General features: G+C 39.9%; 2 protein-coding genes across 2 annotated transcripts in view; both read left to right on the top strand.

The window, feature by feature from the left end:
- Positions 1 to 225: 225 nt before the first annotated feature.
- Positions 226 to 9,623, top strand: LOC125042079 (apolipoprotein D-like). The gene is made up of 7 exons (XM_047637544.1): positions 226 to 324; positions 1,574 to 1,642; positions 6,855 to 6,886; positions 7,597 to 7,729; positions 8,171 to 8,258; positions 8,733 to 8,929; positions 9,211 to 9,623. The coding sequence occupies exons 1-7, from the start codon at positions 226 to 228 to the stop codon at positions 9,382 to 9,384; spliced, it is 792 nt and encodes a 263-aa protein (XP_047493500.1). The 3' UTR covers positions 9,385 to 9,623.
- Positions 9,624 to 10,682: 1,059 nt separating this feature from the next.
- The window catches only part of LOC125041945, a 2,739-nt gene continuing 921 nt past the window's right edge, over positions 10,683 to 12,500 (top strand). The window contains exons 1-2 of the mRNA XM_047637367.1: positions 10,683 to 10,819; positions 11,169 to 12,500. The exon at positions 11,169 to 12,500 is cut by the window's right edge and continues 921 nt beyond it. Of these exons, the coding sequence (XP_047493323.1) occupies positions 11,188 to 12,500 (1,313 nt within the window). The 5' untranslated portion in view covers positions 10,683 to 10,819; positions 11,169 to 11,187. The remainder of the gene's footprint in view (positions 10,820 to 11,168) is intronic.

Below are 12,500 nucleotides of genomic sequence, written 5' to 3'. Positions count from 1 at the left end.
GAACGATGGAACTTTCATCTTTTGTGAAAATGCATAGCCTTGGTTTTGCTTGGAGAAAATTTGAACCCATGCTACGTTGTCTACTGTACAACCTGATTTATTGCTGTTTGCGTGTGTCCTTGCACATCATGTAAGCTTCCTCTTGAGCAGTACAGTGTAAAGTCATCCACATACTGATTACATGAGACAATATTTGGAACGACTTTTACGATGTCATTTATAGCAATGGCAAACAGGGTCACACTTAAGATACTTTGTATCGTTAGAGAGATGGGAGCACCGCTGTCACCAGATGTAACGAGTGACCATCGAAAGCCACCAGGTGTAAGCTTAAGAGAGATGGTCTTGGGGCAGTCAATGAAAGGGGTCTTAGCTTGCTGGTTTATTTCTGAAGATAGATATGAGACCCCCCAAGACCCTGTGTGGCTTGGCCTGTCTGCCGTGTCTCTCCCTCCTTCGTCTTACGGACGTGCTCTTTTATGCGGCGGTTTCCTTGGAGGGCGGATGTTTATTCCTGTGTGAAAAGAGACAGCCGGGCGACACCTGCGTCCTGCCCAAGGAGAAGGGCAGCTGCTTAGAGGGAGGTGTGAAGTGTACCGTCCGGTCTTGTTACGTATTGTTGACACACTCCCTTGTGGGACCCCTTCCAGCTGATCTTCCAGGTTAGAGAAACTGTTTCCTACCCTCACTCTAAACTTCCTGTCAGCAAGCTTTGTATGAAGGTAGGTAATGCTCCTCTTAAACCAATGTCATACAGCTTCATGAGTATGCCATGGTTCCAAGGAATTATGTATAGAAGTTTCCATCCTCACAAGTATATCTGTCGTCGATCTCAATTTTCTAAACCCATATTGGTATGGAGTCAGCACGTTTTCCTTTTCTAGCAGCCATGTCAACCTGAAGTTTACCATTTTCTCCATCAACTTGCTGATGCAGCTGGTGAGAGAAATTGGTCTTTAATTCTCTGGTATGGAAGCATCCTTGCAAGGTTTAGGGACAGGAATGATTATAACTTCTTTTCATGTGGATGGCATTGTTCCCTCCCTATAGATCCTATTGAATAGCAAATAGCTCCCAAAAACTTTTGGCAGCTCTCCGGTAAGTTGGTTATCATTTGGTATGGAATATCGTCATATTCTGGGACAGTTTTTAGGCAGAGCTGCAAAGCAGAGTCCATCTCCTTGCGCAGAAAATGGCAAGTTGTATGGAAATTCTGCAGCAGTCCTACTGAAGAACGACACTGGGTGTCGTTCCTGTTCAGCCCAAAGAGTGGAGAATCGCGGAGTTTAAGATGCTCCAGAGCAGATCTCTGCCATGGATTTAGCTAGCTCATTTGCAACATCTATTTTGTCTGTGAGGATTATGCCATCTATCTTCAGAGCAGGTGGTGACATGGAGGTACTCTCTCCAGCGAGCTTATACACCTTGTACCATACCCATGCTAAGGGGGTCCCAGAGTTAATCAAGGAAACATACTGCCTCCACGACATCCGTCTAGTCTCCTTTAGTACTCGTCTGGCCTTGGCTCGGGTCTTTTTATAAGTCGTTTCAACTGCCTTAATGCATTCATCAGACCACCATGGTACCGGAGGTCAACGGCACTGTCCACTACTTTCGGATGCCTCTGCTGCTAAGTGAATTCGTGATGTGAAGTGATTAACAGCATCTTGAAATGAGAAAAATGATTATGGAAATAAAAAGTGATCGGGGAGTAGACAGGGAAAGTATGCTTTCTAATGATGTCTCTGATAATGTTATTACGCAAGATACCATCGACGAATCATCTGAAAACGGTGACGACAGTGACAGTGAAAACAACGCCGACGGAGATATGCAGGAAACGGACGAAATGTGGGACATCACTCAGAAAATGATATCAGGTACGGATTATACGTATAATATCAATGTGAGGAAAGCGCGCAGAATCGGTGTAAATAAACAAGATGCAGCACAGATATGTAATGCTGTACAAGAAATATGCAAACTAAAGGGCTTCATCAAACACAAATTTGACCAATCAGCTAATCATAGGGTGTGATGGGGGACAAGAAAATAAATACTTTTCTCTCATGGAATATACGTGGTTTCAACCGTAGAATTAATGACTTGCTTTACTATATTCATAGCAATAATATTGACGTCATCTATTTACAAGAGCCCTTCACATCAGCCACTAAAATAAAAACCGCCCCTAGAATTAGAAGGTACCACTCCTATACGAACGCAGGAATGACATGCCTGTTGACTTATGTCAGTGACACCATACCGCATAAGTTGGTGCAGAAGTCTGATGACAATAATGTGCAATATCAGCATTTACATATTCGAACAGCCTCTCTGTACAATGTATATGCAAGGTGTAGAAAGTTTCAAACTGATTCACTACCCAACTTTCAGAATCACGGCACAATATGCATAGGGAATTTTAATGCTAGACATTATACATTTGGAGACAGTCAATGCAATGAAAATGGCGAAGAGTTCCGAAATTTTGTGAAAAATATATCTATGACCGTATATGATACAGACAGGGAAACTCACGTAGCGGGAGGCAGGCTAGATTATGTAATAGGAAGGGATCTTACGCATGGAAACGTCAGAAGCATGCTTGCAATAGAGCTAATCAGTGACCACTTTGCAATAGTAACGAGATACGCTGCTGCTAATAGTCTATCTGCAAAATCAAATAGGCTTAAAATTTATATTCCTCCTTACCTTGAGCACCACTTTAAATCACGTATTTATGATTGGAATAACGATTACACAGTAGCAAGTGTTGATAAATTCTCCATGGACATGACGAAAGTGGTCACTGATTACTACAACAGCTGGCTTTGTCCAAAGAAAACCCTAAAGGAGCTTTTCTATAAGCAGGTCAATACCCGTGACAACCTTATTCAGTTTCTTAAGGCTAACAAAAATCTACGGGAATTAAAAACTCATTTCAGAAAAGAACACTTTGAACAGTTCCTACAAAGCATTAACAATAACACCTCAATGTCTGAGGTCTGGAAAACGAATTATCGTCTCACAGGCAAACTAACTAACACCCCGGAGTTCCATAGTCCTCTTCCACAAGCAGATATACTCCTTAGTCAATGGGCTGGAGCGTCCAAATTGAGCTCACTTCCCATAAATATTCAGAACCACCTTAGTCAGTCTAAAATTGCACGTAAATTTGACTAACCCTTCAGACTTTGCTGAGATTACTGAGTGGGAACTGAACAATGATCAAAGGAAAAGCGTCCGCACCAGGTGAGGATGGAATTACCTATAGTGTGCTCCGCTTTATAGCTCACGTACTTGGTAATCCCCTTTTGCACCTGTACAGGTTAAGTTTGTCACAAGGTATTCTGCCTGGCCCCTGGACGTGCAGTCTAATCATCCCTATACTGAAATCAAACACTGATAAATACCGCCCAATTTCACTAACCTCATGTGTATGCAAAGTTCTAGAAAGGATAATTTTGAACAGACTCAGGTACAGGTTGCAAGGTAAATTATCTCAGACTTTACGGATTTCTATCGGGACGTAGCACACAACATTGCTTTGCAGAGTACTATTCAGACTCTAATCCAGGTAAGCACACTGTTTTTCTTGATCTTAAGTCAGCTTTTGACATTGCAAACAGAGAAGTTACCCTATAACAATTAGTAAGCTTTGGCATCCGGGGTAAATTATTGAGCTGGATTAGAATGTATATTTTGAACAGATCTGCACGTTTCTTGTTCAGGGGAGTGAGAAGTTCCACTTCACATTCTTTTGAACTTGGGACACCACAGGTAGGAGTTCTCAGCCCTATGTTGTTCAATGTCCTCATGCACAAGCTGGTGGCAGATATTCCACTTGGGGATGGTGAATCCATTATATGCTATGCTGATGACATATGTGTCAAAGCATCATCAAAAGAGAGGATGCAAATAATTCTCGACAGTCTCACAGCAAGGTCTCATGAGTGTAGATTAGTCATCTCCGCTGAGACAACAATGGCTCTCAACCCATGTTTGTATCATACCCCTGCCCACTTTTCGCATAGGCGACCAGGAGCTTGACATGTATCATATATATAGATATCTCGGGGTGAACATAAATGATGCAGACCTGATCCTTTCCCGGAAAAGAGACTCTGGGAGAGAGACTGTAACCGTTGAATGCTCTTGTTGGAAAAGAACATGGCATCAGTGTTAAGCTTGCTTGACTGTTTTACTTCGGTTTTATAAGATGAGTTGTAGACTACCATGCAATGCACTTGTTGCAGTGTAAGGAATCAGAAATAAATAATTTGGAGGTAGTGCAAAATAAAGCCACGAGGATTATCCTCGGGGCCCCGAGAACAGCAAGGATAGTAAACATGAGGTCGGAACTTAACCTACCATCCATCTCTGATAGAATAATATTTATTTCCACCATATGTGGGATCAAAGCTTTGAGGGAACCCTTGTATCTTTCAGACTTCCAAAAACAACTGCAACATAAGATTACGCAAGCATGTCCCAATTAGTAAATTACCACAGGGTCGATCCATTCAGCCATGGACAAATTCAAAATTGATCGTGCACCTTACATGTCTACCACAAAAAAAAAAAAAAAAAAAAAAAAAAAAAACAGTGTACATAAATGTGTGTTAGCAACGCTAAAGGAACACACAGAGTTTATGGGCGATGATATATACGAGTGTTACGTTGACGGATCCGTACAGTCTGGATACAAAGCTGGTTGTGCTTGTACTGTATACAAAAACGACTTACTACAACATCAAATTAATATGAGAGTGCAAAACTTGGCCAGCACTACACAAACGAAGCTTTTACAATATATAGTAAATAATTATCCAAACACGTTAAAGAACTATAATGAAAATAAAAGAATGCATTAAATACATGAATTCAGCAAAAAAAAAAAAAAAAAAAACAGACGCTGGTAATTACAAAATCGTTTTCAGAAGCGCGTAGTAATACATGGACTACTTGACAGGTCGCAGTAATGAGTTACGTATCACATTTGTTTTGGTCGTCGAAAGGTAAACGCGATGAGGACTTAGAAAATGAAGTTCTCTCTTCTCTGTCCTGTATCTCCTTCATTTTCGCTTCTTTTGTCATAGATGAAAGCTGTCTGTTTTCGTCAAGGATAACCACTCCATACACTTTTTTTTTCTTCATTTTTTTAAACTGTAATCCTGATTTCATAGACAGAAAACAATTCCATATCACTAAGAAACGTACAATTAAAGTGACCACAGAGCAGCAAAATGCCTTAAAGGGTCACCAAGCAAACAAAAGTCAATTTACAAATTTATAAAAATACTGTTATTTATTAAACAAAAGATCACTGAAATACACTGAATGCACACTTAAAAAGTGACTCGGTGTCTTAATGACCAAAATGCACGAGACGTAATAAAGTCAACTGCACAATCAAAAAAACAATACTTACAGGACCATGGGTCACAACGAGTAAGAGAATACACATTAAAAGTGAATCACATTTCAAATGACAAAACAAAAGCGATTAACAAAATGCTAATTGCTAGTTCGTACAGACTCCGGTCAGGCCCCCACTTGCAACGGCTTGAGCAATGCCTGAATGTAAACCCGTTCATTATTGTTCATACATCGTGTTACGGCTGGTATGTCACTCAGGGAATTCATGAGAAGAGCTGCTCCGCTGAGCTAATTCTCCTAATGCGGAAGCCAGAATCATAGGCGAGAGATCAAGACTGGATGCTGTGGCCTGATATGAATGGCTAAACACCACGTAACAACAACTATCTTTGTGTTAAAGTATTAGGGATCATTAGATATCTTAATTCTTCCATTAATTATTATGTCTCATCGAAATCCTTTCTGTACGATGAAAGTTATTCATTAAAGTCATGTTTCATTACCAATACCAATCATATTTCATAAATTATTATTAATCATTGTGAAGAGATTTGGAACCACGTAAACTAATTATTTACCACATATTTTTATTAATTTCCTTCAAAATCAAAACAAAACACAAAAGAATCCTTCTACGCGATATATTACCAAAACCTGATATACCGCCCTACTTCTTGTTAATTAAAATGTGAACGTGAATGCATTTAAGTTACTACATTACAAATATATTTATTTAATAATCGATACATGAACTAAACAGTAAACCACCGCGACCACCTTGTTCACCCAATAGGCTTCCCCAAAAAACACTTTGGTTAGTTGACCATATTGCCGATTATAGTTATGTATATTATTGTATGATTATTTCATGTTTTTATTTGCATTGCGTCTAAGTATATATTGTTCCTGTTTATTTTTACGTATTTGTAATTTTGTTTGTATATAAAATTCAGAAACATATATATATATTTATATATATATATATATATATATATATATATATATATATATATATATATGTATTTGTGTGTGTGTGTGTTTTGTTAACAGAACATTCCTAACGTCTAAAATTACAAAATCTAAGAACTCACAAGTAAATTGGCTATATTTTGCAATTTCTATTTACCAAAGTTACCCGTATAAAAATGTATGTCTGTACGTGATTACATAATATTGTTAATTCTCCTTCAATGGCCCCCTTTTAAGCACGTGGGAAATCAGATATCTGAATCACTTTGGCCAAAGTTATGTAACATTTTCAACTCCCGACGCAGACTGTTATATAACCGTCTATCATTGGTGATATTTATCGACGAGACAAAACGAAGAAAAAAAGAAACATGTGACCGTATGTACACCGTTCCTTTCAAAAGAAAAACAAAACAAAAAACAAAAAGTTACACAACGGCAGATATGAGGGTTTTGTAATCTTAGAAGCCTATATAACACCTGTTCAGTATCCCTCCCATCAGTCTGTCTCTCGGCAAGCATCTCCACAGTACATGTAAGTAACTTCCTGCATAAATGAAAGGGGACAGCTGTATTATTCAAGCTGTGTAAGACACCCTCAATGCAAAAAATATGTATGTCCATAGATATCAAAACTTCTAGAGGCGATGATAATTATAATTTCCATGTTAATGACGATTCATGAAGATACTGATGTGACTTTGTCTGTCTGCGGGTATGTACTTCATCGTACTTCAGAAATTCAGAAATAGCTAATCGACCTAGTAATGTTTCTCGGAGTTTCCTCCGTTCTCAAAATACAATAAATAAATGAAGTTAAAAAAACGGGAATGAATAAATAAACCGGGCAACGATTTAAAGAAAAAGTTCTATATGAAACTTGTGTGTGTGTGCCCTTGGTAGTGATATCTATATGCACACACTCACACACACACACTCACACACACACACACACACACACACACACACACATATGTATATATATATATATATATATCTATAAAGGGCGTCCCTTCAGGTTTTTTTCTTGGGTGGAAGGCTGGCGGCCGAAGTGAGCACAATCAGTCCCTGAGGCGCGGCGAAAATGTTTGAAAAATGAGCTATCCTAGAGCATTTTGAAGCAACGACCAGGTCTATAAAAGTGTAATTTAGCAAAAAAAAAAGAAGAAGAAAATGTGTTACCTCCCATAAAGCCTCGTTCGTCCTTCACAAATCTGTTCATTAGCTTATTCTTTTTTTTTTCAGAATGGTGTCGAAAGTCGTCTTGGCTGCTGCTTTGAGCGCTGTCCTGTCCGCTGCCTCTGGGCGGGTCGCTCCCCGGCTGGAGATCGGAGAGTGTGCAGAGTTCATCAGCAAACCCGAATTCCATTTGCCGGAGGTGGGCTATTCATGTGTTTTGTCGCCTTGGGAGAAACCGTGGTGCTGTTAAGTATTCATTTTTTTCTGTATGGAGTGAGACCTTCATCTGCGTTCTCGAAACACATGATTGGGTATACTATATGACTTTTCTTGTGTAAAAATGTTGCTTGCCAGATTCAAGTAATTCCTAATATCGTATAGACATCGTAGATAGCCCATTTATCACCTTTTGTCGTTTATTTTTATTTGTCTCTTGATTTCCCTCATTATTTCTAGCACTGCAACATCATGTGTACATTACCTTGTATACACACTAAAACGCATTCAAGTCAAGTCACCATTTCACTCTTCATATTACTTCTACAGTATCATTAAAAGAATGGAACTAGAATTGCAATGCCTTCAATTTATTTACATGAAAACGATATCGATGCTTCCATTGCTAACTTCACTCTTCCAGTATGTGGGTCGGTGGTACGAGATCACGAAGTTCGACAACCCCTTCCAGCTGGGCATGGAGTGCGTCACAGCAGACTACACTCCCATCGGTGAGTTACAGCCCAATTAGAGAGTATTTTTTTTTTTTTTTTTGTTAATTTACTTGAAGAATGATTGATCTTTCAGAACTGTCTTCCCACCTTGTTTGTTTATCTCTCTTTTTAAGGCATTTAACTTTGAACCTGTATCCCCATTTTGTCCCGGTATTTAAGTTCAGTTCTCTCTCTCCATTTCTTTCTTTAGTTGTTCAACCCGGTATCGTTCTCTTGCTTTGCCTGGTATTTAACCTTTTAGGCAGTTGACTTTCTCTATCTCTCTCTCTGTGTATTAAGTTCATCTCTCATCTTCCCACTCTCATTAGGACTTAAGCTTTTAATCTCCCGTCCTCGTTTTCTCCATCGGGACTTAACTTCATCTCTCTCTCTCTCTTGCTCTCATTCTCTTCCAACATTAAACTTCATTTTTCTCATCTTCCTTTCTGCTTCAGCCCTTAATCCCCCCCTCCCCTCCCTTCCTGTCCCCAGACTCGTCCTCCATCAACGTGTACAACAACGGCGTGGACAGCGACGGGAACTTCATCGGCATCGTCGGCAACGCGTCCCTGATCGATCCGAACTTCCCGGCAGAATTCGAGCTCAACTTCTCGGGTCGTCCAGCTGGGCGTTACAACGTCCTGGAGACTGATTACGTGACTTTCAGCGCTGTGTATGCTTGCACGCAGGTGAGGGGCACGTGAAAATAATGCTGTGGATGAGTGCCCGATAAGAACCTATGTAACGTTTTATCCTGTATCGTTTTACATATATATTTTTAAATGATTATTTCTATTTTTTCATGATCTACGTCTATTTTCATTTTGTTTAATGATCTATTATGTTTTCAATTCCTTCTATATAAAACCAACCTTCACATCAAACATGAACATAATCCCATCGAGACCAAAAATGAAAACCGGCCCTCAACTTCCCAGTCAATCCACTATCAAATCCCTCTCCTTCCCAGCTGGACATCTTCAAGCAGGAGTTCGCGTGGGTTCTGGCCAGGACGCCCCAGCTGACCCCCGAAGTCCTGCAGCAGGCCAAGGACGTGTTTGCTGCTTTCGACATCGACGTCACGAATTTCCAGCCAACGGACCAAGGGGAAACCTGCGTCTACACCAATCCACCTGAATACTAATTGATTTAGGAGTTCCATATAAGCGAGTGAGTTGGGTTTATTATTTATTATAGACGAGTGATGTAGAAGAGGTTGGGTGTATTATTTATATTGCGAAGTTCTCCGATGTTATTTGAGAACTTACTTAACGTTTGGCATATATGATTAGGATAGCGAACGCTGATGTAGCTAAATGTTTGGTGAAAACAGAACATATGTATTTACGTGTTATTTATTGAAATAAATTATTTTCGATTCTATGTAATGGACACTTTTATTTATAAGAACATACTCCTTATCCTAATGCATGAAACATACTATTTCGGATGATGCAAAATGAAAGCCAAAAGGCATTTATTTGTTTCCAATTAACCTAACGTATTCTTTATATAAATTCATACGATTCATCATTTATCCTGAGCTTCCTTCAACATGAATAGCACTTTTTAAAAGCCTGTGCGTGTTTGTGTGTATACTGTATATTGTTTGTATATATATATAAATATATATAAGTAAATATATATAAATATATATATATAAATATATATAAGTATATATATATAAATGTGCGTGTGTGTGTGTGTGTGTGTGTGGGTGTGTAAATGTGTGTGTATGTATATGTAAATATATGCGTGTACACACACACACACACACACACACACACACACACACACACACACACACACACACACACACACACACACACACACACACACACACACATACACACATATATATATATATATATATATATATATATATATATATATATATATATAATGTGTGTGTGTATACTATATATAGTGTCTCTTTCTGTCTCTCTCTTATCTGACTACCGATGCATAGTTATATGCATAATAGGAAATTACTCATATGTGGATAGGTGTATTGTATATTCTGCACAGTACAAAATCTCCTTATTAAACTCTAAAATGTATAATTTGCATTCTAACGTTCTAGATATCATAAAATTGTGCCTACCAGAGTTACAGAAAAACGTGAATATCTATCCTCAAAAAATATCGGCGATGTGGTTGCAGCCTCCGAAACTCGCGGGGGCACAAGGGTAAAAATAGCCGAGTAAACACACTGCCAGCCGCCTTTAACGCTTTAATAACCTACTTCTGTGGCTTATGAACCAAGTCACGTCATTATCTAGCTGAAATGGACATACGATATGATCTTTTAAAAACTGACCAGACCAAAAATGAATTCTTAGAGATATATAAGTATTTCACGTTTTTCTCTGTCGTGGGCGCTCAATCTCTCGCCTTCACCTTGCCAACACCCTTAGTTCTTGCTGGCTTGGCGTGCTAAGACTACACCTTTGGCTTTTCTTCAGGGAGAATTCGTGTTTGTGGAGACGTTAGGACTTCTGTTATATAGGTAGTGCAATATGTGATGTGGTGCTGACGTCTATATGGAGTGGACAAAATATTCTTCTAAGTATGTGAAGGTAATGCTTATTCTTATCTTTGTTGCTAATCCCTTCGTGCAAAGCTATTACTCTGGCGTTATCGTGTTAAGGTGTTTAGGGTATTAGCGTAAAAATCATGAAACAATTAATTTCTTAGTATTACGCTAATACCGATCTCGCAATAATCATTTCACCAGCGTTTGTGATTTGTTATGTAAATGTTCATATATTGTATTGTGCATCTAAGGGAAATTAAAAGTGATTTGAGTATGCGCTATATTTTCTACACGCTTTAAGACGAAAATGCAATATACCCAAGAAAAAGATATATAAGTTTATTCATCCTACAGAGAAGTCTTACTAGTCTAGAATTTGTTTTTCATTTCAGGTGCTCTCACATTTCGACAATGCCAAGAAGACGTCTCACTTCGCTCAAGACGATAACGGTGCTGGAGACGGCACGGCTGTCACTGAATGCCATCGAAAACATATTATTGCACGAGCGAGATGAAGACGTAAATCGGAGAGAATGGGTCGGTCATTGCAAAAGAAAACGTAGTTACTCTTGCGGAGATGAGGAGAGGGGAAACTCACCCAAAAAGAAAAAGCGATTTGAAAAATTTGAAAAAGATGTAGGAAGCAGTAATAAAAGAAAATGGAGCTCAGAAGACGGTGCTGAAGATGACGAAATGATACATCAAAGAAAACGGATAAGATTAGAAAACTATAGTGAGAAAGGAGACTTATGTCAAACTGGCACATGTTTGAACAATAAACGAAAGAAATTTAGAGACGATACATGTGTGACATACTCGACCTCCGATCTTTTATTTAGTGTAATTAAGAAATACTTCCACAGCATGCCATCGACTCTGTGGAATGAGTATGCCAAGATTCTGATGGATGAAGCCGTCAAGCGCATCCGTTATCGTGATGAAGGAAAGAAATATTTTGAGAGAATAATGGACTACGCTTTCTGTGGGAAACTGACGCGGTGTTCAACGTCTGCGATCGAAGGCTGCTCATCTGGCCTGGAGGAGACTCTCTACAGGAAGCTGCGTTGCTGCAGAAAGCTCGAGTCTCTGAACATGACGATCGCGCCGCGGAGCGACGCCGGACTGAGCACAGCCATCTTGAGTCTGCAGCATCTACAGCACCTGGTGACCCTGGCTCTCCTGCCTCCCACGAGGTACTCCTTCCACTGGGCTGTTAAGGTCGTAGGGCGACACTGCCTTAATCTTCGGGAATTGAAAATTGTCTATAACGGCGATCTTTTCAGCGAAGGCGAAGGAATCGCTGATTTCCAACGCTGCCGCAGCATCACTTCCCTTTGGCTGTTTAACTTCGGGCGCCTGTGTGAAACGAAAGGCGTGTGTCGCCTCCTGCGGACTCTGACTGGTCTGAAGGTGTTATTTCACAAAGAACTTCCTAATGCGATCCTTGAGATGACCAGCGGCAGACGGGAAGGCATGTTGCAAGGATCTCCAGGCCAGGAGTATGATGGTGCGAGTGCAGGTGCCCAGCCTGCCACGGCGAGGCATCTCGGACTGGAGAGAATAGACCTGTGTTGGTACGAACGAGGCACTGGCTACCAGCTAGTCTACATACCGTCTTCATTCTTTCTCCGCATTGCTCAGACGTGTCCGAGAATCAAGTTATTAAACCTTATCGGCCCTCCGTGCCTCTCGGAGATCGTCCAGAGGCTACCACAGTTACGAGT

Source organism: Penaeus chinensis, chromosome 31 (assembly GCF_019202785.1).
Source record: "Penaeus chinensis breed Huanghai No. 1 chromosome 31, ASM1920278v2, whole genome shotgun sequence".
Taxonomy (NCBI): Eukaryota; Metazoa; Arthropoda; class Malacostraca; order Decapoda; family Penaeidae; genus Penaeus; species Penaeus chinensis.
Note: the sequence above shows the minus strand (reverse complement) of the source record. Positions and strands in the feature narration are given on the sequence as shown.

Excerpts from the sequence above, each read along its gene's own strand:
- LOC125042079 (XM_047637544.1), top strand. The coding sequence starts at position 226 with ATGGCAAACAGGGTCACACTTAAGATACTTTGTATCGTTAGAGAGATG. Across the intron at positions 1,643-6,854 it reads CTCTGCTGCTAAGTGAATTC|TCTGTCTCTCGGCAAGCATC; the intron begins GTGATGTGAAGT and ends CCCTCCCATCAG. Across the intron at positions 7,730-8,170 it reads CCGAATTCCATTTGCCGGAG|TATGTGGGTCGGTGGTACGA; the intron begins GTGGGCTATTCA and ends TCACTCTTCCAG.